This window comes from Canis lupus, chromosome 1 (genome assembly GCF_003254725.2).
Source record: "Canis lupus dingo isolate Sandy chromosome 1, ASM325472v2, whole genome shotgun sequence".
NCBI classification, from domain to species: domain Eukaryota; kingdom Metazoa; phylum Chordata; class Mammalia; order Carnivora; family Canidae; genus Canis; species Canis lupus.
The window spans coordinates 72,200,380-72,224,302 of NC_064243.1; the positions used below are offsets into that span (position 1 = coordinate 72,200,380).

Sequence of the window (23,923 nt, forward strand, 5' to 3'; positions counted from 1 at the left end):
CTTCTTCTAGTTTTGATATCTATTATAGATACCCAGTCAGTCGTACGTGCTTTTTGGAAATAAAAAGCACCCTTTCCAAATGCTTATAAAAGACCGCAGGCTAAGAGGTCCCAGGATTGCCATTATTTTATTAGGTGACCTATACCCCAGATAAGATATCTGCCAGTGTGCCACTGGGGAATTAGGTTCTGCAGGAGATACATGTAAAGCCTTCCAAGTCCTTGCATGAGACGGTTTTGTGGATCATTGTTTTTAGTGGCTGGATTTCTTTTCTCCCACCACTTACTTAATAATTGCCTCCTAGGATCTTTAAAGAAAAAAGGTTCATCAAGAGAAAGCAGGTGCGTGTTTCTGGGCTGCCTGATTCTATTTACGGCTTGCTTGGTGCTTTGGCAGCCTTCAAAATCAGGCTCACCAGAGAGGTTTCCTTGAAGGCTTGCCCAGTTATCTGAATCACGTGGGTTGGGGCACCTTTTCCTTAAAGGTCCTGGCAGGGCTCGCAGACACCAGCTCAGACACCGAGGAGCCCCAGGCTTCAGAGATAAACAAGCCTCCCCGGGAGAAAAGAAGGATTTGAAGTTACCCGCCGCGATGTCGGACAGAAGCCCCTTCGAAACGGACATGCTCACCCTGACCCGCTACGTTATGGAGAAAGGGCGTCAGGCCAAAGGGACGGGGGAGCTCACACAACTGCTGAACTCCATGCTGACGGCCATCAAAGCCATCTCCTCGGCTGTGCGCAAGGCCGGCCTGGCCCACCTGTGAGTCTGGGGGAGCAGGGGCGGTGCCGGAGCCGCCCTGGCACGCAGGGGCTCGGGCCCAGGGAGGGTGGGCAGGCCGCGGGGGCCTGGGCCAGCTCGGTGGCAAAAGCCGTTTGCCTCTGTGCCCTGGAGGGAAGGTGCTTTCCAAGTTTCTGACTTTGATAAAGGGGCTTTTGACTTGTTCAAGAAAGGAACAAAAATCCTTGGGAGACGTGATATGGAGAAAAAAATACATGTTTTCTTTTTCCTTTTTTTTTTTTAATTTTTTTTAATTTTTATTTATTTATGATAGTTACAGAGAGAAAGAGAGGCAGAGACACAGCAGAGGGAGAAGCAGGCTCCATGCACCGGGAGCCCGATGTGGGATTTGATCCTGGGTCTCCAGGATCATGCCCTGGGCCAAAGGCAGGCGCCAAACCGCTGCGCCACCCAGGGATCCCTCCTTTTTTTTTTTTTTTATATGTAACTTTTCCAGTTGCAATGTATTATAATGATGATAAGCTTAGGGGCTCGTTGCATTAAAGACATAGATTGAATTATTGTGACTTGTCTCTTGTGGCACAAAGAAACAGCGAGGAAGACTTACTTCGCTTTATGCTCTCAGCAGATATGAGCCGTTTTATTGCCGTGAACTCTGTCGATGTGCTCAGGCTAGGAATCATTTACCAAATAACTTCCTGTCCTGGAGGTCCAGGCTTACTATGGAAGGAGTTTTTGCTTTTAAAACAAATTTTAAACTTTTTCTCGGTGACTCTTTATCTTCTTCCCTAGTTGGTGTGCAGCAAGCTGGAAGTGTTCTGTGTCTCTAGGAGGAGGGAATGCAGAGCGTTCTTCTGCTTTGTTCTCTTCCATACTCTGTCTAGGCACAGAACGAGGCCACATTCATGCTACAGCTGCTGACTGTCACAGCTGCTGACCTTAAAAAATAAGTCTGTTATTTTACCAGTAAAGATTAGTTTATTGGAGAATAATAGAGAATTGCAATATGGGACAAGCAAGCCATGCCAAAAACCATAGGCTGGTCTAACAAAGGAAAAGAAGACTATTTATGGAGAAGGAAATTGGCAGGGGTTGTTTTGAACAAAAGTGAAAAGAAAGGGTTCAGGGCCATCATGGTTTCTTATTGGCTGAGTCGCTGGGGTAGTTAGTTACTTGTAGGAGATGCAATGTAGGTCTTCCCCTGTAGACGCCTGAAATTGATGATTTCCTGAAGGATTCTTCTTTTGGGGTCTGGACTTGACAACACTTCCTGCAATGACCTCCAGTGGCACAGTGTGAGGGCTCCCCCTCCTGGCTCAATTTTAGTAAGGTTTCCCTTTTTAAATTTTCACACAGCCCAGTGTCGGGTTTAGATCTGCAATAAAAAGAAGCTTTCTCTGGGGTTCCATTTTCTTTGTAGCAATTCCAATGAAAGTCCTCTCAAAAGTTGAAGGAACTTGTTATTATCATTCCTCCAAAATGAGGAAATAACAGAATCTAATGATTTAAAATATTAATTCTTAACAATTATGTTCTTTTAACAACAACACATAAATTTGATAGCATTATGGGGTGCCTGGGTGGCTCAGTCGGTTAAGTGTCTGACTCTGATCTCAGCTCAGGTCTTGATCTCAGGGTCATGAGTTCAAGCCTGGTGTTGGGCTCCACACCCAACACCAGGCTTACTTAAAATGGAGCTTACTTAAAATGGAGCATTATGATTGGCTTTCCTCACTCTCTGCTTATTGCTGTAACTGTATTATCACCCCATTCAGTGTTAATGGCCAAGCTCTATGCTTAAGGACTTCCATGATGCGAGGTGCAGCCATCTGTCTCTGCCTGCTCCTACCAGGTCATGGGCCGTGCTGAATGACACTAAAAAGTGACTTTTCCTGTCCCCGGATATGGGCCCTGCTATGCTTAGAGCCATTTTCTGGGCATCTCCAATGCTTGCTGACACTTCAGTATTATTCACCCACCTTCATGTGCTCTTCCTCTGTTCAGGATGCAGTGGCTGCAGTGATAGGGTTGTACTAATCAGCCTCAGAACTCTAACTTTGTGACTATTGAGTGTCCAGATGAAGTGGACTCAGGAATTGGATAATAGGTTGTTCATCGAAGTTGGGGCTCTTCCTCCCATGTGATTGTCTACTCTTGCCAGGACTCAGTTTCCCACTTGTAAAATGGTGGGGAAGTTAACAGCCCCCAACCTCTAGGGGTGTTGTAAGGCTTAGTGAATCCCTGAGATGTAGATTTCAACAGTGCCAGATCCATAATAATACATGTTCAGTAGATGCTCATTTTTACACTGGTTCCAAGCCCAGATCTGGGGAAATTTGCCAGCTGTCTGGTTCATGCTGCCGATTGTCCACTAGGTGACAGGTGCAGCCTGTGAATCTAGACGTCAGACTCCACCTTTCAGCTCCACCTTCAGCTCCCCCCGGGCTGAGGGAGCCCCACGGCCTCCTAATTCAGATGACACCCTTCTCCTGGTCCCTCGGTAAGAAACACCAAAATGGCACTGTGAGAAGCCTATTGTCTGGAAAGTCCTTCTTCCTAACAAAATGCTGAGATTATTTTAACAGGACCCTGGAATTGCTTCACACCAGAAGCTGGGCTCTCTGTCCTGGAGCAACTCTGCTCATGAAAATGGGACTTTCACAGACTCCCGCCCCTTTCCCATTCTGGGGGCCCTCAAGCCCCTCATTCTTTTGCTTCCTTTTTTTCTGGGAAAAAGCACAAACTCCATGGATGCAAAAGGGATCAGAAATTTTCAAGTTTTTTCTTCTTTTTTTGTCCGCTCATTGCTGTAGGAAGAAGGGACTGCTAGAATGCTTCTCCTGGAAACATCTTCATGGTTTTCTACTGTCAAAGTGGTAGGATATGCACTTAAAAATTGTCACTGAAGCTTTAATATTAGTTAAAATGGTACAAGATATTGTCCTGCGGGATATAAAGCCCTCTTACCCCCATGACCTAACTCAGGGCAGTTGTCAGACAATTAGACCTCATTATGAATGAGCTCCCATTCTTTCTGGAAGGAAGGGTTTGATGGAGGTTAAGGTTAGACAGCACCTGGAGGAAGGCCGTCAGTCAAGGAAGAGGGTGGGAATAGAGTTGTCCCCTGCTTAGGGTAGATCATTAGTCTCAATCCTGGCTGCCTGTTAGAACCACTTGAGGATTCCTTCAACAAATAAATGGCATTAAGAAAAGGAGAAGTAGGAAAATTACTTTCCTGCCATGCCTTCTTCACAATTCAGTGAACATGTATTGAGCATCTACTACGTCCTTGGGCACTGTGGAAACCAGGACAGAAGGCCGCCGTTCTAGGATTCAGTGGGCAGATAATCTAGCAGGAAAGGTATTCCCATGAACAGATTGGGAACTGCTGTGGAGGAGATGACTGGGGCGTGCCTGGTGTGTGGTGAGACCAGGGAAGCTTTCAGAAGGAATCAGGAGGAAGAGTTGGAAGAAGCTGATGGTTGGCAGACAGCATTCCTGTGGGAGGAACACCACGAGTGAGGGTGAGAAGGAGAGGAGCAGTTTTCTGGGTGCTGGTGGCAACAGGACCTTTGTGGCAGTTGAAATGAAAAAGGCTTGCGTGGGGTAAGAGCCACGCCACCCTTGGAGAGAAGAGTGTGGGGGTAGGGCAGCAAGCCCAGGGGTGCCAGTAAGGCAAGTGTGGTGGGGCCTTAAGCCCATGTAGGAATGCTGGGTGAGACCAGAGTGATCTGGCTGGCATGTGAGAAGGATCCTGCCCATGATCGTGGAAGGTGGGAGATCTTTGCAGACCGGTGTTCTAAAACATAAAGCTAGCTAGAGTTTTTCTTACCTTGCTCAAATGGTGGTGAAGAATGAAATCAGTTAAATCTGTCCCCAAGTTTCCTTCCTAAGTAATGCAAACATACCACAAGGCAATTTTTCATCCTGCCCACCAGGCCTAACCACTGGAGGGTCATCAACAAATACTTGCAATTTCAGCCCCAGAAAGCCACAGGCCTTGACTCTTTGGGGTCAGGAATGCAGGCAATGTGTCTGACTTTATGAGCTAGCTCTTCCCCTCACTCCCCACTGCCAAATGCAGGTTTGTATTTTATTACGATTGAATCCTGGTTAGCATCATTGTGAGAAGAAGGGGACCTGACAATATCCCTGGGGTGTGAGGCAGCAAGGTTGAGAGTCACCGCTGGGGGACATGTTATACTTGGTCTGTACAATGTGGAGACTCCATGGCCGTGAAGGGGGTGGTGGGATGCAATGGTGGTGTCTTAGCATCTGGACTTTGCTGGAATAGGGATTCCTTCATTCAGACCTTCCTCTTCTTAGGTATGGAATTGCGGGAACTGTGAACGTGACCGGGGATGAGGTGAAGAAACTGGACGTGTTATCCAATGCCCTGGTCATCAACATGCTGCAATCCTCCTACAGCACCTGTGTCCTGGTTTCGGAGGAGAATAAAGACGCCATCATCACACCCAAGGAGAAGAGGGTGAGTGTGAGGCCCACACGCAGATCCCCCTTCACCAGTAGGTGGTACGACTGAGTTGGGAAGACGTTTTGGTTTTCTTGCTTTTCTGTAGTTTCTGAGATTTTCTTCTATTCCTTAACTTTTGTTTTCTTTTGGAAAAAAAAAATGGGTTGCATACTTCTTTAGTTAGAAGTCTTAGGCTGTCTAGTGAAAAAAAAGTTTCATAATGAGGTGATTCATTTAGGAAATAAATCAAAGTAATTTACTGAAAATGCCTCAGCAGGTGGAGTTCATGGGTTTTCGCTTCATGTGCTTGGAACAAGTGCTGCTTTTTTTTTTTTTTTTTTTTTTTTTTGTGGCTTCAAAATCATCAAGTCCAATAAAAAGTGGAGTTCCTGGGGAGAGCAGGAACTGCTCCACTCCACTTCTATTCCCCATCTCACACTTCTCAAGGGGGCTCCGGTTTCAGCAGAGATTTCTTCATGCCTGACAAGCTGTTAAATTCATGTAGGAAAGAAATCATAAAGATTGTGTCCTCTTGCCTTCATACATTGGCAAACTTGCTCAGTGCAGGGCATGACCAGGGAGGGTCTGTAGTCATTCTGGTTTCATAAACAATTCATTAAAGACAGATTTTCTGGTGGCCAAAAATTCAATCCATGTTCAGCTGTGATACAAAAGAAATACTGAGACTGGTCCTTGTTTTATACATTGGGTATTGAAGACCATTTCTTCATAATTAGCTGAGTGTATGGAAGAGGTAAAGCCAAATTTATTAAACACCTGTTGTAAACCACTGACTGTGCAAAGTACTTTACTCTCATCTCATACAATTTAAACTAGAGTACACTGATTATTTTCAACATTTAGTTCCCACCGACATGCCCCTGATCGTCTCTCCGATCTAATCTATCACTTTCTTCCCCAGTTGGCCTATCTACATAGGTCTTAGTGCTAGTTCTTCTTTTTTTTTTAATTTTTATTTATTTATGATAGCCACAGAAAGAGAGAGAGAGAGAGAGAGAGAGAGAGAGAGAGGCAGAGACATAGGCAGAGGGAGAAGTAGGCTCCATGCACCGGGAGCCCGATGTGGGATTTGATCCCGGGTCTCCAAGATCCCGCCCTGGGCCAAAGGTAGGCGCCAAACCGCTGCGCCACCCAGGGATCCCCTTAGTGCTAGTTCTTGAACATTTTCCAGCATATGCTAGATATTCAACAGATATCCATTGAGTGAATGCATGCATGAATGAATGGGCTCAGTTGAATTATCTACAGGGAGAATGGGGAATTTCCAAATTTATGGATTATCCCACTTTTTAGCCTACCTTCACCCCCATTGAGGAAGGAATAAAAAAGAAAGAAAGGTCAGCTTAAGCTAGGGCATTACTCACCAAAAGTCAGGGAAAAGTAATTTCAGTGGTTAGGAGAAATGATTCCCATCTAACCTGATATTATATTACCTGTGTTTAATTAGCCAGGAGACTCTGACCCCATCACTAAAGTGCTCCTGGAACCCCACATAGGAAGCCTGTAAAAAGTATCTGGTGTTTTCCATGGAATGTCAGCTGGAACAGTCTGGTGCAGCAGTGTGTGTGGGCTAGAATGATCCCACTCACTCTGTCTTCTGGTCTTTGCATAGGGCAGGTGGGTTGGATGCAGCAAAGCCTAGGACTTTTTTATTCCCCTGACTACTTATGCTTACTAGCTCTCTTAATAAGACAGATCCAGAGGCCCTGGGGCATTGTTCTGAGATTTTCCAGTCTTTTGGCAAAAACATTCCAAAATGAGGAAAGGCTATCTTCAGAGTGGTTCAGAAAGAATCATGAATAAATCCGTAAGTGACCTTCCTGTGGGTATGGGTAGAGCTAGCCCAGGTTTATCTTCAGCTTCTCCACCTCTTCTGGGCCAGGTGCCACTTTCAGACCTGGTTTCTTCTCACACCTCCAGCAGCTCTGAGCTCCCAGTGGACCCACACAAGAGGGGAGGGTGGTGCCAGAGGAGGCCTGGAGGTGGATGGGACCTCAATCGCCCCATGTGGGCATCAACTCATCAGTCTATGGGCAGGTTGGCCTGAGCTCATGATTCATAGATGCTGATACACTTTGCCATCCTCAGGTAATTATATTTTTTGATAAGGATATCCTTTTGCTCTAAATCACTTTTTGATATAGTGTTACCTGCTGTGTACAGACATTTACAGAGTGTGTTGTTTGGAAGGGAACCAATCAGGTGGCTCTTCCCTCTGTGCATTTAGGGGAAGTATGTGGTCTGCTTTGACCCATTGGATGGATCTTCAAACATTGACTGCTTGGCCTCCATTGGAACCATCTTTGCCATCTATAGAAAGGTGAGTAGATAGTCTGATCTTTAATGCCCCTTCCCTCTGGTAGTTTCTGGAAGGTTCCTGGGCTGGGAGTCACAAGGTTGGAGTTTTAGCCTTTGTCCTCCCACTAAACAGACACACCACTGTAGGCAAACCATAACTCGCTCTGCCTTGGGATCCTTACTGGAAGAACTGATCTGGTACTTTTCCAACTGCCTTCTTTACCACACTGGTGGGAAGATAAGGTAAGATGACAGATGGGGCCTGGGTTTGGAGATGGGGATGTGACACAGATATCAGACATAGTATTAGGTTCCTGGTGGTATTTGAAGACTTACTCTGTTTCTCATTATGTTTCTCAAATCTTACTTAGCCATGCACTTAGAGGCTTAAAGCAATGACCATTTATTATCTACCATTTTGTAGGTCAGAAGTCTGACAAGCATGGCTGGGTTCCCTGCTCAGGGTCTCATAAGGCCAAAATCTGGGTTTCGGCCAGCCTGGCCTCCTCCTAAGAGGCTGGGGGTGGGGGAATTAGCTCCGATGCTCATTTAGGTTATTGGCAGAGTTCAGTTCCATTCCTGTTATAGGTTGGAAGTCCTTGGCTTTTTGGGCTGATTGATGCTGTGGCCGTTCTCAGCTTCTAGAGGCTTCCTACATTCTGTGGCTTATGAGTCCTATGTCCTCCAAGGGGGCAAAGGCAGGCCAAGTCTTTGTCAGACTTCTAATCTCTCTGATATCCCCACATTGCCTCATCTCCCCTGCTCTCAACCACAGAAAGTTCTCTGCTTTTGAGGACTCATTTGATTCGATTGGGCCCATCTGCACAATCCATGATGATCTCTCTATTTTAAATTGGTTACCCTAATTACATTTGCAAAGTCCCTTGTGCCACATAATGCAACACAGTCACCTGTTCTAGAGATTAGGATCTCTTTGAGGAGTTTCACCTACCGCACATACCTAACAACAGCAAATATCTTATGGGTTGGTTTGTGACCATCCAGTATCACCAGAGGCTTAATGTCAAACCACATTATACACACTAGATCTCAATTTGAGGATCAGTCCTCACTCCAATCAAAATGGCTGGGCCTCTGGCCTGGGGCTTTCAGGCGGAAGGAAGACCTAGGGTGCTGGATGGTCTTAAGGCTTGTTCAGTTGGGTAATCTGCCCTCCAGTCTGGTGTTAGAGGCCCATACTCATGTCTCTGGCTTGATAGTACACATTCTTTCCACTAAACTGCTTGTGATCAAACAAATTGTAAGCATCACTGATTTTCTACACTACGATTTGGCACTAATTCTATAATGTGCATGTAATTAATTTTCTCTGAGTGTTTTTCAAAGTACTCTTAGATGATAAACAAGGAGGAGAATTGGGTCTGTCCCATGTCACCTAATGGGTTGTCTGTAGATGTTGCTATTGCAAGATATTTTTGCCTGGCTGATGGTTGTCCAAAGAAACAGGCCAGAATTTGATTTTTGGAGGCAAAAGCTTAGCAGAAAAGTAACTGTAGCAGGATATGTGAGTTAGTCTAAGCTTTTTTTCTGAGGAGAAAATCAAGAAGCAGGCCTGGGCTCTGCTACTTCTGTTTTGGAGAACCAGATGGAGGCCAAGCCAGCCTAGACTGGGAGGAATCTCTGAGAATTTTGCTTTCCCAGTTGATGCTTCTCTCTCTCTCTTTTTTTTTCTCTTGCAAAGAGAGAAAAGGAAACTTCTGCTGAAGGAGCGGGAGAGAATGACCCAAGACACTTTCTCTGCTATTTGAGAAAGTGAAAGACTAAGATGAAGTTTTGAAATTAGGCAAAAATGAGCTAGGTGAATAAAGGAGCTTTGCTTCTCCCTTTGAGGTACAGCTTAGAGATTAAAAATAAAGAGATGGATGGTGTGATCTTTTGGAGTTTCTGGAAAAAGACCCAGTTGTACCTTTCAGGTGGTTTTAAACATTGGCTTTTTCATTATGGCTAATACTATGGACTGCTGAGCATGAGCCTGGCACTGTTGTGCCCATCTGTAAGCATAGTGCTCCTGGGTCAGTCCTTGCCTCAGCCTGTGAGGCAGGTGTTCATACTGCTATCACTTTTTTACTGGTGAACAAATGGAAGCACAGAGAAGTTAAGTAACTTGACTAAAATCACCAGTTAGTACATGGCAGGTCAGGGGTTCAAACGGGCTCTCCAACTCCACCATCCACAGCTCTTAATAGCTTCTCACTCCCCTCCAGTTCTGTTGAGATATAGTTGATATATAGCATTGTATTAAAATAGGTGAACAATATAATTATTAGATTTGATAGTATACACACACATACACACATATGGTATATATACATCTATACCATAGTATACATATGGTATACATACATATATATTTATACATTTATACATACATATATATGTGTGTGTGTGTATATATATTTGGTAAGATGATTACCACAGTAAGTTTGGTTAACATATTACCTCACATACTTAAAAAAATAAATATTTTTTTTTCTGGTCATGAGAACTTTTATGATCTGCTCTCTAGCAACTTTCAAATGGATAATCAGTATTGTTAACTGTAGTCACCATGCTGAGTCACATTACATCCTTAGGATTTATTCATCTAATAACTGGAAGTTTGTACCTTTTGGCCACCTTCACCCATTTGCCTCTCACCCTTCCACCCTTGCCTGTGGCAACTACCAATATGTTCCTAGAAAAAAAAACATAGGATACCTACCTTCATGCCTATGGGGAAGGTAAGTGCTTCTTCAACAAGAGATAGAAAGCAATAACCATGAAAGAAAAGGCTAATGAACTGTAGTTCATTAAAATTAAGAGCTTTTGTTCATCAGAAGACAAAATTAACAGAGTAAAAAGGTTACTACAGATTGGCAGGAAAAGATTTTCAGTATTTCCAACAAGGAACTCCTATGCAGGATAAATAAAGAACTTCTACAATTGAAAAAAACCCCACTGACCTAATCAAAGGGATGAGCAGACTTGAACAGACTAAAGAGATTTTTTCCCCACAATTGGCTAATAAGCACAAGAGAGATGCTCAACATCATTGGTCATTAGGGAAATGGACATTAAAACAATGAGACATCATTCATCCCCACAAGAATGGCTAAAATGAAGAGTGCATACCAAGTGTTGATGAAAACACTGGAATTGTTGTACATTGTTGTACATTGTAGGAATAAAAAATAACACAAACACTTTGGAAAGTTGGGATGGCACCTACTGATGGTAAACATTAGGGTCCAGCAAGTCCACTCCTGGTACACACCGAAGGTAATTGAGTGCTCATGTCTGCCCAAAGACATGTGACAAATGATTCATAATAATGAATAATGATTCATAATATCTCCCCTGACGGGAAAACAAAGCCCAAGTGTGTATCAATATTAGAATGGATAATTGTGGCATATTCATACAACAGAAAGCTACATAGAATGGAAAAGAACAAAAGACTGTGGTGTGCAAAAACACAGATAAAATTGCAAAGACATATTGTTGTGAAACATAAGCCAGATACGAAAGGACACATGCTTTGTGATTTCATTTATATGAAGTTCCAAAATGGGCAAAGGTGATTATCTTTTTGTTGTCAACATGAGAAAGGGCAGTGTAGAAGTTACATTTGGGGGAGGTGATAATGATTGAGGAGGGCACAAGAGTCTGCTAGCTTGTTGGAAATGTTCTATAAATTTATCTTGGTAGTTACATGAGTATATACTACACATATGTGAAAACTCACTGAGCTGTACAGTTCAGATTTGTGTTCTTTGCTATGTGTAAGATACCTCAATTAAAAAAAAAGAAAAGATCTACTTTTCCACACAGTGAGCCTTTGCAATTGCCATTAACTTTACTGGTAAGCGACCATGGGATGCATTCCTTCCTTACATGTGACAGATTTAGATATTTTATTGGGGTATGAAGAAATAAAAAGGCCAGAGAAAGAGAACATCAGATCATTTGCAAACTACTCTGAGATTTTCTGAGAAGAGTGTCATAGCAATAGACGTGACTAATATGAAGTAGATTTTTGAGATCTCAAAACCAGAAAAAATGAGCCTTTCTTTTTTCCATGCACTGAAAAAAATTACAGATGGGCTAATGAATTTTGTGGAGAGATGGAGGATGAAACTAGAAACAAAACATAGGAGACTATTAGTCTGGCCTTGTCTTGATGTAGGAGAAATTATATCTAACTGTAAAGACAAGAGAAGAAAATAATATGGGCTGTAATGAATAATTTTAATTACCAAAAAATTGCACTGTGAAAGAAAAGGACACTGTAAATACAATTAAAAAGCAGATGGCACTTGGGGAAAATAAGTTAACACATATAAGGTGTTACTGTCTCTCAATGTAAAAGGGTATTAATATAAACAACAAGTGGGACGCTTGGGTGGCTCAGTGGTTGAGTGTCTGCCTTTGGCTTAGGGTGTGATCCTTGGGTCCTGGGATGGAGTCCCACATCGGGCTCCCTGCATGGAGCCTGCTTCTCCCTCTGCCTGTGTCTCTGCCTCTCTCTCTGTGTCTCTCATGAATAAATAAATAAAATCTTTTAAAAAATAAAATAAACAACAAGAAGACAAATATCCTAAGAGAAAAATACACAAAGACTTGAAATGGGCAGCTTACAAAATAAGAAATAAAAATGGACAAGAAGCTTATGAAGTTTACATTTTTAACTATAAAAAATGGAAATTAAAACAAAAGAAATATAATTTTTTTCAGCCATCAAATAGGCTAAGATGAAAATAATAGTGCTCTCTTATGTTCATCAGATTGAATTAAAGCAAATGCTTTGGGGTGCCTGGGTGGCCAGTTGGTTAAGTGTCTGATTCTTGATTTTGACTCAGGCCATGACTACTGAGCATGGAGCCTGCTAAAAGGTCTTTCTCTTCTTCTCCCTCTGCCCCTCCCCACACCCCACCCCACTCTAACTCATGTACATACTCTCTCTCTCAGAAAAAAAAAAAAGCAAATGCTTTTTATCACTGATGGTAATGTTATAAGTTAATACAATTTTTCTGAGGGACAACTTTTCAATGTGTATCAATAGTCTTCTACCCAATAATTTCATTATTTGGATTTTTTCTTTGGAGAGTAATCAGAGAAACACATATTTGTACATTAGACTGTTCATCTCAAAGTTATTTTGGTATTTTTAAAAAATTAGGAGGCATCAGAAGAAAAATAAGGGAGTTCTATAAATACCTCTACACACATAAGTCTGACAACTTAGATGAGATGGAGCAATTCTCCAAAAAGTGCACTCTGTTAAGAGGATGAACACACAAGCTACAGAATGAGAGAATATTTTTGCAAACCAATCTGACAAAGGACTCCTATCTAAAACATATAAGAGCTCTCAAAACTCAATAGTAAAAAAACTCTGAATGATCCAAGCAGAACGTGGGACATGAAGAGACATGTCACCACACAGGTGAAATTGTTTGTTGGCAAATAAGCACATAAAAAGATGTTCAACATCACTAGCCATTAGGGAAATGGAAAGCGAGACCATGATGAGACATCACTGTACACATACTAGAACCCCTCAAATACAAAATAGTGACAACATCAAATGCTGGCAAGGATGCAGAGAAATGACGTCCCTTATGTGTGGCTAGTGGAAATGTAAAGTGACACAGCCACTTGGGAAGAATTTGGCAATTTCTTCATTTACCCCAGAAGAATGAAGACTTGTGTCCACACAAAAACCTGCCCATGATTTTTGTGACAGCTTTATTTGTAATAACCCACAACTGGAAATAACCCAAATGTCCTACAACAGGTGAATGGTTGAACAGTGATATATGCATACCATGGAGAATCACTCAGCAATAAAATGTAATAAACTATCGATACAATAACAATGTCAATAGATCTCAATGGTGTCAGGCTGAGTGAAAAAAGACAATTTCAAATGTTCACAAACAGTATGATCCCATTTATGCAACAGTCTCTAAAAACATACCTTTACAGGGGTGACTGGGTGGCTCAGTTGGTTGAGCATCTAGCTCTTGGTTTGGGCTCAGCTAGCAAGTGATTTCATGGGTTGTGGGATTGAGCCCCATATCTGGCTTTGTGCTCAGTGGGAAGTCTGCTTAAAAGGTTCTCTCCTTCTGCTCCTATCCCAACCCCTGCACCCATGCATACTCTTTCTCTCAAATAAATAAGCAAACCTCAAAAAAAAAAAAAAAAAAAAGACAGACTTGTACAGCTGGAGAAAGATCAGTGGTTACCAGAGGTTGGGGATGGTGGAGTGGGAAGGAAGATGGGTATGACATAAAGAAGTAGCATGAGAGAGATTTCTCTGCTTGATGGGGTAGTTAGGTATCTTTATGTGGTGTCTACATATGTGATAAAATTACACAAAATGACACATAGACTTTTTTTTTTAATTTTTATTTATTTATTTATTTATTTATTTATTTATTTATTTATTTATTTATTTATTTATTTATGATAGTCACAGAGAGAGAGAGGCAGAGACATAGGCAAAGGGAGAAGCAGGCTCCATTCACCGGGAGCCCGATGTGGGATTTGATCCCGGGTCTCCAGGATCGCGCCCTGGGCCAAAGGCAGGCGCCAAACCGCTGTGCCACCCAGGGATCCCGACACATAGACTTAATACCAATGTCAGTTTCCTGGTTTTGATATTGTACTACAGTAAAATATATGCAATGTAACCTTGAGGGAAATTGGGTGAAAGATACATGGTATCTCTGTACTATTTATGCAACTTCCTGTGAATCTATCATTTTAAAACAAAAAGTTAAATTTCAGGAAAAATCTAAATTTTATTTATTTATTTTTTTAAAGATTTTATTTATTCATGAGAGACACACACAGACACACAGAGGCAGAGACACAGGCAGAGGGAGAGGCAGGCTCCATGCAGGGAGCCCAATGTGGGACTCGACCCCGAGACTCCAGGATCACGCCCTGAGCTGGAAGGCAGATGCTTAACTGCTGAGCCACCCAGGTGTCCCAAATCTAAATTTTAAACAAGAGGTTGATTAAATTTGGGAATGCCTATGCAATAGCCTGCCCAGGCTGCTCCTGAAAAAGTATGTGTGCATGTACATATATGCATGTGTATAAATTTGCATGTGTATTTGCACGTCTATCAATTGAATGAAATAAACATGGGCCAGATTGCACCCAATGGTAGGAAAATAGGCATGAACAAGACAGTTGGCACCTGCCACCATGCAGCTTACAATGTGTTTAGGAAGGCAGATGTTAAACACAATGATGACGGTGTGTTGGCAGCTTCCGAGGAGAAGTACCGAGTATCTGGAAGACCAACTGTGAGGTTAGGGAAGGCCTCCATGGGGAAGCTGATGTTTCACCTGGGACTTGAAGGTTAACTATGAGTTCCTTAGGCAGAGGGTGTGAGGAGAAAGGAGCTGGCCATTCTGGCTAGAAAGAAGGTCATAGACAGAGTCTTGGAGCTCAGATGTAGGGAGGAATGCTCAAGAAGAGAAAAGGAGCTCAGTGTTGCTGGGTTGCGGGTAGAGGATGGTATTAGATGAGGGTGGTCAACCAGAAGAGGACAGATCATGGAAGGCCTGTACAATGAATTAAGAATATCAGATGTTGAGGCAGTGGGAAGTCAATAAAGTGTTTTAAACAGAGAAGTGACATGAATCTGAATGGGGTAAGGGTGGAGCTGAGGGAACAGGCAGGAAGTGAAGGTCACCTGAGGCCAAGTGGTGGTGGTGGTGAGGATGGAGAGGGGGCCACAGAGCTGTGAAGAGTGGATGCCAGGAGTGACTGGGCTTAGTGACTGAGAGGAGGAGGGCATGGATGAGGGCAAGGAGGGTGGTCAGGGAAAGGGAGGGGTAGGTGACCCTCAGGTTTCTACTGGCAAGTGACAGTGCCATTTGCTGAAACAGGAAGCAATGGGAGCAGAGCAGGGATTTTGGGGAGTGAGATGGGGCAGACAAATTCTGTCTTGAGTTTGGTGTATCTGTGGGATACCTGACTAGGGATGTCTGGTGGGCAGGTGACTTTGAGGCTGGGCTCCCCGGGGAGATGAACATGGAGTTCTGGGAGTCATTGGCAGGTCTTAGGGCTTTGAACTCTGGTTGTGGGTGAGATTGCTGAGAAGTGTATAGACTACAAAGAGAGCTTTATTAGGGCTCTAGTATAAATCCCAAGAATGGATTAGGAAACTAAGGCAGGAATATGACCAGCCTCAGGGAAGGCTGGGACCAGAAAAGAGTCTCTTCTCTTGCCTTCCTGCCACGTGGACACTTCCTCTCTCTGTGGACCAAGTTTTCTCTGGCTCTCTGGCCTATGGCAGAAGAAAGGTGCCATCCCACAGCTCCCAAGTTGTCATAGACCAGAGTGTTCTAGCCCCAAATCTGGATTTCTGGAGTAGACTCTGATTGGGCCAGTTTGGGTCAGGCATCTATCCAAGCCCTCATTAAATTTATTTGTCTCACAGCAACTGAAGTATACACTTTGGATAGGTGGCAGTTAAGAGAGTCCATTTTGTACTGGTTAGATATTCCAAGGGTGGAGAGGACCCAGGAGGGGCACCTACATTTAAGGGGTCAGAAGAATAAGGTGGCAAAAGCAAGTAAGAAAGAACGGCTAGAGAGTTAGAAAGAAGGCTATGAAAGGTTCCTGGACCCAATTCCAATGTGGGGGCGGGGTCTCCACACAGCACCAGCAATTCTTAGATACTGGCAGGTGTCCAAGAATTCAAGTTATTTCTAACACTATCTACCTGGAGATAGCAACCATTTTCCCTGAATCTCTGGGTGTTTACCAATCCAGAAGCTCCTCAGACTCTAAAGGTTTTATGGAGGCTTCATTACATAGGCTTGATTGATTAAATCATTGGCCATTGGCAGTAGATTCAATCTCCATCCCTTCCATTGCTCCAGGAGGTCAGGGGGCGGGGCTGAAAGTTTCAATCTTCTAATCACAGAGGTTTGTTCTCCAGACAACAAGGCACCCTCCTTAGATGTGTCCAAAAGTCATTCATCAGCATGACAAAGACACTTTATCACTCTCAACACTAAAGGAAGTCTGAGGGTTTTTGGAAGCGTGAGCCAGGAACTGTGGGTGAAAAGTAAATATATATGAGAAATGCATTTTGGTCATCTGAATGCACAAATAAATATTTCTAATCATAATATTGCAGGCTAGAAAAGAAGGAGGTAGACAGATGCTCAGGAGAGATCCATATCAAGATGAGACAGTAGCCAAGGGACCCAGCATTGCCCAGAGGTAGGGTAAGGAGGACTGGACAATGTGCTCTTGAGATAGTAGATGGGATCATATTTAGTAGCCTGCAGTGGGGACAGGAGAAGAAAGATAGCTAGTGTAAATACGTATTCTAGACTCCAGGATATATGAAGATGAGAATTGGCAATGGCTAGAGGGAGGTCTTGTGATCCAGAAAGCATTTTTTCTTATTTCTTTAAGCCAGAGAGTTCAACCTGTTATTAATAGCTAGTGAAGCCAGTGGGGAAGGAGTTGGTCTTTTCAAGCCACAACAGAGCCCAAAGGGCCATGAAGAGGGTGCTAGGCTGCATGGGGGCTGGAGGATCACAGCTCACAGGAAAGATAGCCTCTGGTCAGGGAGAAATCAGCAGGACAGAGCTCTGGTTTTATACATAGAAAATGTGGTCCTTCTGGGGCCAAATGAAGGTGTTTCCAAAGCTTCAATGGTGAAGACTAAAGATTTTAATAAAGAGCCTTTTCCTGAAGATTCTTAAGAACACATACTTTAGAGCAATGGTTCCCAAACCAGCATGCCTCAGAATCACCTAGAGGTCTGATTCTGAGGCCCAGAGATTCTGATATTGTAGGTCTGGCCAGATTGGGGTGGAAGGCAAGTATTTGTACGCCTAACAAGATCCCAGGGGGTGCTTATGATGCTGGTCCACTTTGAGAATCTGTTTTGGGGCCTGGTTCCCAGAATCTGTATGTGGTCTGAAAATCTGAAAATAAGGCCAATTTACTGAACATATGAGCAAGTCAGATGGAAATGTAATTAGATGCAAGAAAAAAAGTTATTTGAAAGACTGTAAGGTGAGAAGATAAGGAAAAATCATTAAAATAAATTTACCATTTTTTTTTTTTTTTGAGAGAGAGAGACCCTGCATGTGAGCAGGGGAGAGGCAGAGGGAGAGAGGGGGAGAATCTTAAGCAGACTCTGTGCTCAGTGCAGAGCCTGACCTGGGGCTTGATCTTACAACCCTGAGATCATGACCTGAGCAGAAATCAAGAATTGGACGCTTAATTGACTGAGCCACCCAGGTGCTCCAGGAATTTACCATCTTTAAAGATCGGTAAAATTTGATTTACAGTGAAGTCGTTAGGATATTACTAGCAAAGGGCCACTTGGCCCCATATTCTGTGACAGTATTGAGAAGGATGCTGGCTTAGGATTGGGAGATGTGGGTCCATCCTAGCTTTATCACTCACTGGTTTCAAAATGTGTGAGTACCCCTCCTGACCTCCATCCCTTCACTTTTAATGCGGGTTAGGGAGACTCTCCATTGTTTTACAAAAAGCATGATGATGTGAAAGTACTTTGAAACATATAAAGCCCCATATAAATAAAAATTACTATTTTACCCTGAAGAAGTTATTCTTCAGGGGAGTTAATTAGCATAATTGACATTTTTAATGTGTCTGATATACAGCTCAATATTGTTGTTCTGATTCCTATTTACATAAGCACCAATATGTCTTCATAATTTTTTAAAAAGATTTTATTTATTTATTCATGAGAGAGAGAGAGAGAGAGAGAGAGGCAGAGACACAGGCAGAGGGAGAAGCAGGCTCCATGCAGGGAGCCTGATCTGGGACTTGATCCTGGGACTCCAGGATCACACCCTGGGCCGAAGGCAGGCACTAAACTGCTGAGCCATCCAGGGATCCCCCTGTCTTCATAATTTTAAAGGTATTTTGTTCACCTCCACCACTTTGCAATTCTCTGGAGTTTTCTGCTCAACAGGAAATCACTATGTAGTATTTCTGGACTGGCCTTTTAGACAAAATCCACTGGTATCTAGAGAGAACAGGGCATTTAATTAAACAGCTGAGGTAGCTGTACTAGAAAACAGAGAGTGGGAAATCGAATAGCTCAGAAGCAGTGAGGCCAACAGTTTGTATTTAACCCTTGAGGACCAAGCACCACGTTCCTTGGGTATAAATAACAGACTATGGGAAAGTGAGTTTGGAGCCTCACCTTGTCACATTTGTCATAGCTATTCGCCATGGTCTGTGGAACTGAATCCATCTAGGTCTTCTGATTTGAAGAGTTGATTGAAGAGTGCCCATTTGCCTCTCCTTCAAAACTCCTTTCACATCTGCCATCCACAGTGATGTTAGGGTGGAGGTGGGGGGCAGGCAAGGGCAAGGCCTTCCAGGTACAGCATATGGAACAGGGAAGAGCCCTGAGCCAGGCTGCCTGGGCTTGACTCCAGCTCTGAGGCTTTCTAGTATCAGGTGAGTTATCCAAACATTCAGGCCCTGAGAGTTGCATCTACACAATGGAGATGATAAAGGTATTTCCTTCAGAATGTTGTTGAGTATGTATAACGAGATAGGGCACACGATCAGAGTTTCATGGCCTTGGTTGTTGTAACAGTCAAGGAGCATGGCTTATAATTATTAAGGGGGGCTGTGGTTTAGCATCTTGGGGTGCTTTGTGCAGGATGCAGATGAATATGTTCAGAAACTAGGGAGAAGTGCTAGAATGGCCTTTGTTAATGGCTCAGCAGGAACCATTTGTTACCATGGTAATGCATCTCCTCCAGATGCATTTGCCTCAGCTTAAAATTCTGAGAACTGCACTTCCTTCAGTGGAGATCTGAAGCCCAGGCCTCTGGCAAATGGTTCTTTCCAGAGACAGTAACACCCTATGTTTCTCTTTTCTCTTCTACAGACCTCAGAGGACGAACCTTCTGAAAAGGATGCTTTGCAGCCAGGCCGAAATATTGTGGCTGCAGGCTATGCCCTCTATGGTAGTGCAACCCTGGTGGCTCTTTCCACTGGGCAAGGAGTGGACCTCTTCATGCTTGACCCAGTAAGTACCCAATATGGCAGTATCAGTACTTAGGACTCCATCTGCCTCTGTGCTTAATTCCAATCCACTGGGGTAATTTTTTGTCATTCTTAATACTTACTTTAGGGACAAGAGTATCTAGTTAGGGAATCAACACCAACATTAGAAATCATTAATGATCCCTGTCCAGTGGAGGGCATTTGAAGTGTTCTATAGGTTTGTCATAGCAACCCAGGCTCTGTCCTTAAGGAGTTTCTAATCCAAAAATGCATTCCACCTTTTTGACTTATGGGAATACAATAATTTAAAAAATCCTAATGTTGCCAATGTGTAGACAGAAACATGGATTTTTTAGAGTAGCACCATCCAATAAAACTTTCTGTGACCATGGATGTGTTCTAAATCTGGGCTGTCCAATATGGTAGCCACTAGCCTCCTATGGCTATTGAACATTTGCAATGTGGTTAGAGTGACTAAGAAACTCAGATTAACTTAAATTGCCACATGTGGCTAGTAGCTACTCTATTGGACAGCACAGGTTTGTGGGATTCCTGATCATGTACGTGTTCTTCCCAATTAAGTAAAGGATATTATCATATTAATGGTAAAGCTCAGAACATAGGCTAGAAATGGGCAGGTCTTGGGGACCAGGATACAGGAGTTCCAGGAATGGATGGGCTTGCAGCATGGCCAGTCTGGTCTGGACACTGTCCCTGATTTTGTGTTTCTCACTCAGGTTTTAGTTGCCAGGGAGGAGTATCTAATTTGCCAAGCTAAGTCAAATGCCTGATTTTGGACCAGAGGAAGATCAGCTTAGTCTTCCTGGACTGGCATCCAATGAGAAGAGTTAACTCTTCAAAGGGAGTTAGGCTGCTTTTAGGAAGTGTTACTCCACACTGGGCTGCTCCAAAGCAACAAATGTCCACAGCAAGTTATTAAAGCTCATGAGCCAGAGACTGTCAGGAACTTGTCTATAATAGAAAGAAGTTGGGTTTACTGAATAAGGATGGATGTGCTGTTCTCTAGAAGAATGGTAGACTGTCATGCTAGGAGGGAGCTGGGATGGACTTTATAGCAAGTCGGCTTTTGCTTGATGGTCTCAAGAGGATTTAAGAAAGAGAGGGTCAGTTCTGGCTTGGGAGGAGGTACAATTAATGATTGTGTATCAGTAATTTTTATCTAGGAGGTGGGAAGATTAAAGCGAAGGTAGCGATTCATTGGTAAAGAAGTCCCCACTCACATACAGCAGAGGAGAGATGTTTAGTTACTTTAGTGGTTGCTGAGTGTTCTCATCATTGTCTTGATTCAGACATGGTCAGCATGGTCCTGCCTCTTTATACTTTGGGAATGTAAATTCCTATGCTTATTAGGAACCTTCCAGTCTAGCTGATAGCTGTGAGCTGTCACCCTGGGGATTTCACTTTCTTAGTCTTTGAAGTTCATTAAAACTGATTATATTTCCAAGCCTAGATTTCCTCCTAGTGACTTAGAGAGACATCCAGCCTTTCAAGGTGTTACCTGCAGTCAGCTAATCACATCCATAAGCACTCAGATAAATAGGTACCTGAGGGATGTCCTGCAGAGTTACCATAGCTGGCACACTGAGCACCATTTTATTAGTAATTCTGTAGATTTCTTTCATGTCTATCCTTTTTATTCCTTATGCCAAGTGAATACAGTTTCTGATTGAAGGGATTTCCTCATTACCCTGTATAAGAATCACAGGCAACTTTTCCTGGCTCCTAAGGCTGAGTCATTACAATAAATGGACCACACATTAGTAGGGGAACTGCATCCCCCACCTTTATGACACATCCCATTCATGAAACTTCTTCCTCTTATTGTTGATGGCATAAATCTTCTGGCCAAAATTAGGAATTAACTAGGGATGAGAACTTGAGGCATTAAGACTTCAAGTTTCTCCATAAATGAGTAACCTGGCAGGCAGTAAAATTTACCAACGGAGCTTTCCCTCTTTCCTTTGAATTATATCCTCTCTTGCTAGAGTACTACTGGCACTGCAGAAGGATGTGGCACAGCTGGGCTCCTCAAGCAGGCCCACATCTTCTGATGCTCTCTGATTATTGGGGAATGTGCTGTTAGCTTTTGTTTCCTGGTATCTATCTCCTTCCAGGTGTTTCTTTTCATCTTTCTAGGCACTTGGTGAATTTGTCCTAGTGGAAAAAGATGTCAAGATAAAACAGAAAGGAAAGATTTACAGTCTCAATGAGGGTTATGCCAAGTATTTTGATGCTGCCACCTCAGAATACGTGCAGAAAAAGAAATTTCCTGAGGTGAGTGAAGGAAACCTAAGGCAGTAGCCGGGAGAATGCTGCCTCAGTGGGTCTCTGTTGGGGTGGCAGCTTTGGGGGCCTGGTTGAAAGAGGTGGATGCTGCTGTTTATGGCTCTGGTCAGTATGAGAATGGTGGAATCTACCTTTCTTCATAAATCAGCCACATTTTTCACAGCTAAAGACCTACTCAAGATAATACTCCCGAGTTGAGTTTTTCCAGGAGATGTTATTTATAAAGAAAACAAATTTCCAAATTTCAGGGTTTATTTAGGCCAGAACCTCTCAGGTCATTTGCTTGCTGAACCACCACCTATTAGATTCTGATCCCTCACTTATATTTGCTTTTAGGTGAAGTACTTATATTTGAAAGTCCCATTCATATACCCTAATATCAGGGCCTTGTGTTTACCCCAAGCTTTAGGATATTCTTTGTCTCTCAACAGGATTACCAAGTCCTGGACTGCATGTGGCTACTAATGCAGCCCAAACAATCCATTCAGTATGTTCACCATACTAAGAGAGATTTTAAGACAGATATGGGAGCAGAGTCAAAGAATTTCCAGATCAAGTGTGTCAAGTCTAATCTAAATTAGAAGACGAATGCAAGCTTGTTTATAAGTGGGACCTTCTCTCACCAAATTCTGGGGAATGTCAAAAGAGGGGCCCTTTATCCTGTGATGGAAATGCAGTGGTATGGTTGCCAGCTTGGCTGTCCCTAGAAGTCCTCATGAACTCCAAGGGAAAAGAGTTGGTGATTCCATGGTCCCAGGTGGCAGTCAGTTAACAGGATGCTGGGACCTGCCCTTTTTTACCTCACACTAAAGCTATAGAGAGTTTTCTACTTTCTTTCATTTCTTTTTCTTTTTCTTTTTCTTTTATTTTTTTAAAGATTTTTATTTATTTATTCATGAGACACACACAGAGAGAGAGAGAGAGAGAGAGAGCGAGGCAGAGACACAGGCGAGGAAGAAGCAGGCTCCATGCAGGGAGCCCGACATGGGACTCGATCCCGGGTCTCCAGGATCACACCCTGGACTGAAGGCGGCACTAAACCACTGAGCCACCTGGGCTGCCCTTTTCATTTATTTTTAAATTGAAGTTCTCAAAAGTCAGTTTCCTGTACCTCTCTTTTATAGGGTCATATTTTGCCATCATGCACAAACCCATCCAATGTCTTGAGGGCAAAGTAACAGGATGTGAATGATAAAGTCAAAATTGTTTACAGGTTCCTGATCTTGGAGATGTTTTATAGTGGTTCCCATTCTAAGCTAAAGTGCCTCCTCTAGAGCCCATAAAAAGGATATTTATGTTACCACTAAAAAAATAACAGCTCTATACAAAGAATACCATAAATGTCTTTGAAGGAGAGGTTTCTTTTTTTTAATAAATTAATTTTTTATTGGTGTTCAATTTACCAACGTACAGAATAACACCCAGTGCTCATCCCGTCAAGTGTCCCCCTCAGTGCCCGTCACCCACTCACCCCCACCCCCTGCCCTCCTCCCCTTCCACCACCCCTAGTTCATTTCCCAGAGTTAGGAGTCTTTATGTTCTGTCTCCCTTTCTGATATTTCCCACACATTTCTTCTCCCTTCCCTTATATTCCCTTTCACTATTATTTATATTCCCCAAATGAATGAGAACATATAATGTTTGTCCTTCTCCGATTGACTTACTTCACTCAGCATAATACCCTCCAGTTCCATCCACGTTGAAGCAAATGGTGGGTATTTGTCGTTTCTAATGGCTGAGGAATATTCCATTGTATACATAGACCACATCTTCTTTATCCATTCATCTTTCGATGGACACCGAGGCTCCTTCCACAGTTTGGCTATTATGGACATTGCTGCTATAAACATCGGGGTGCAGGTGTCCCAGCGTTTCATTGCATCTGAATCTTTGGGGTAAATCCCCAGCAGTGCAATTGCTGGGTTGTAGGGCAGGTCTATTTTTAACTCTTTGAGGAACCTCCACACAGTTTTCCAGAGTGGCTGCACCAGTTCACATTCCCACCAACAGTGTAAGAGGGTTCCCTTTTCTCCGCATCCTC

General features: G+C 43.1%; 1 protein-coding gene across 1 annotated transcript in view; it reads left to right on the top strand.

Annotated features, from left to right (window-relative positions):
- Positions 1-379: 379 nt before the first annotated feature.
- FBP2 (fructose-bisphosphatase 2) overlaps positions 380-23,923 on the top strand; it is a 32,740-nt gene continuing 9,196 nt past the window's right edge. Inside the window, exons 1-5 of the mRNA XM_025423145.3 lie at positions 380-761; positions 5,067-5,229; positions 7,463-7,555; positions 19,457-19,597; positions 21,733-21,870. Coding sequence (XP_025278930.1) covers positions 592-761; positions 5,067-5,229; positions 7,463-7,555; positions 19,457-19,597; positions 21,733-21,870 — 705 coding nt within the window. The 5' untranslated portion in view covers positions 380-591. The remainder of the gene's footprint in view (positions 762-5,066; positions 5,230-7,462; positions 7,556-19,456; positions 19,598-21,732; positions 21,871-23,923) is intronic.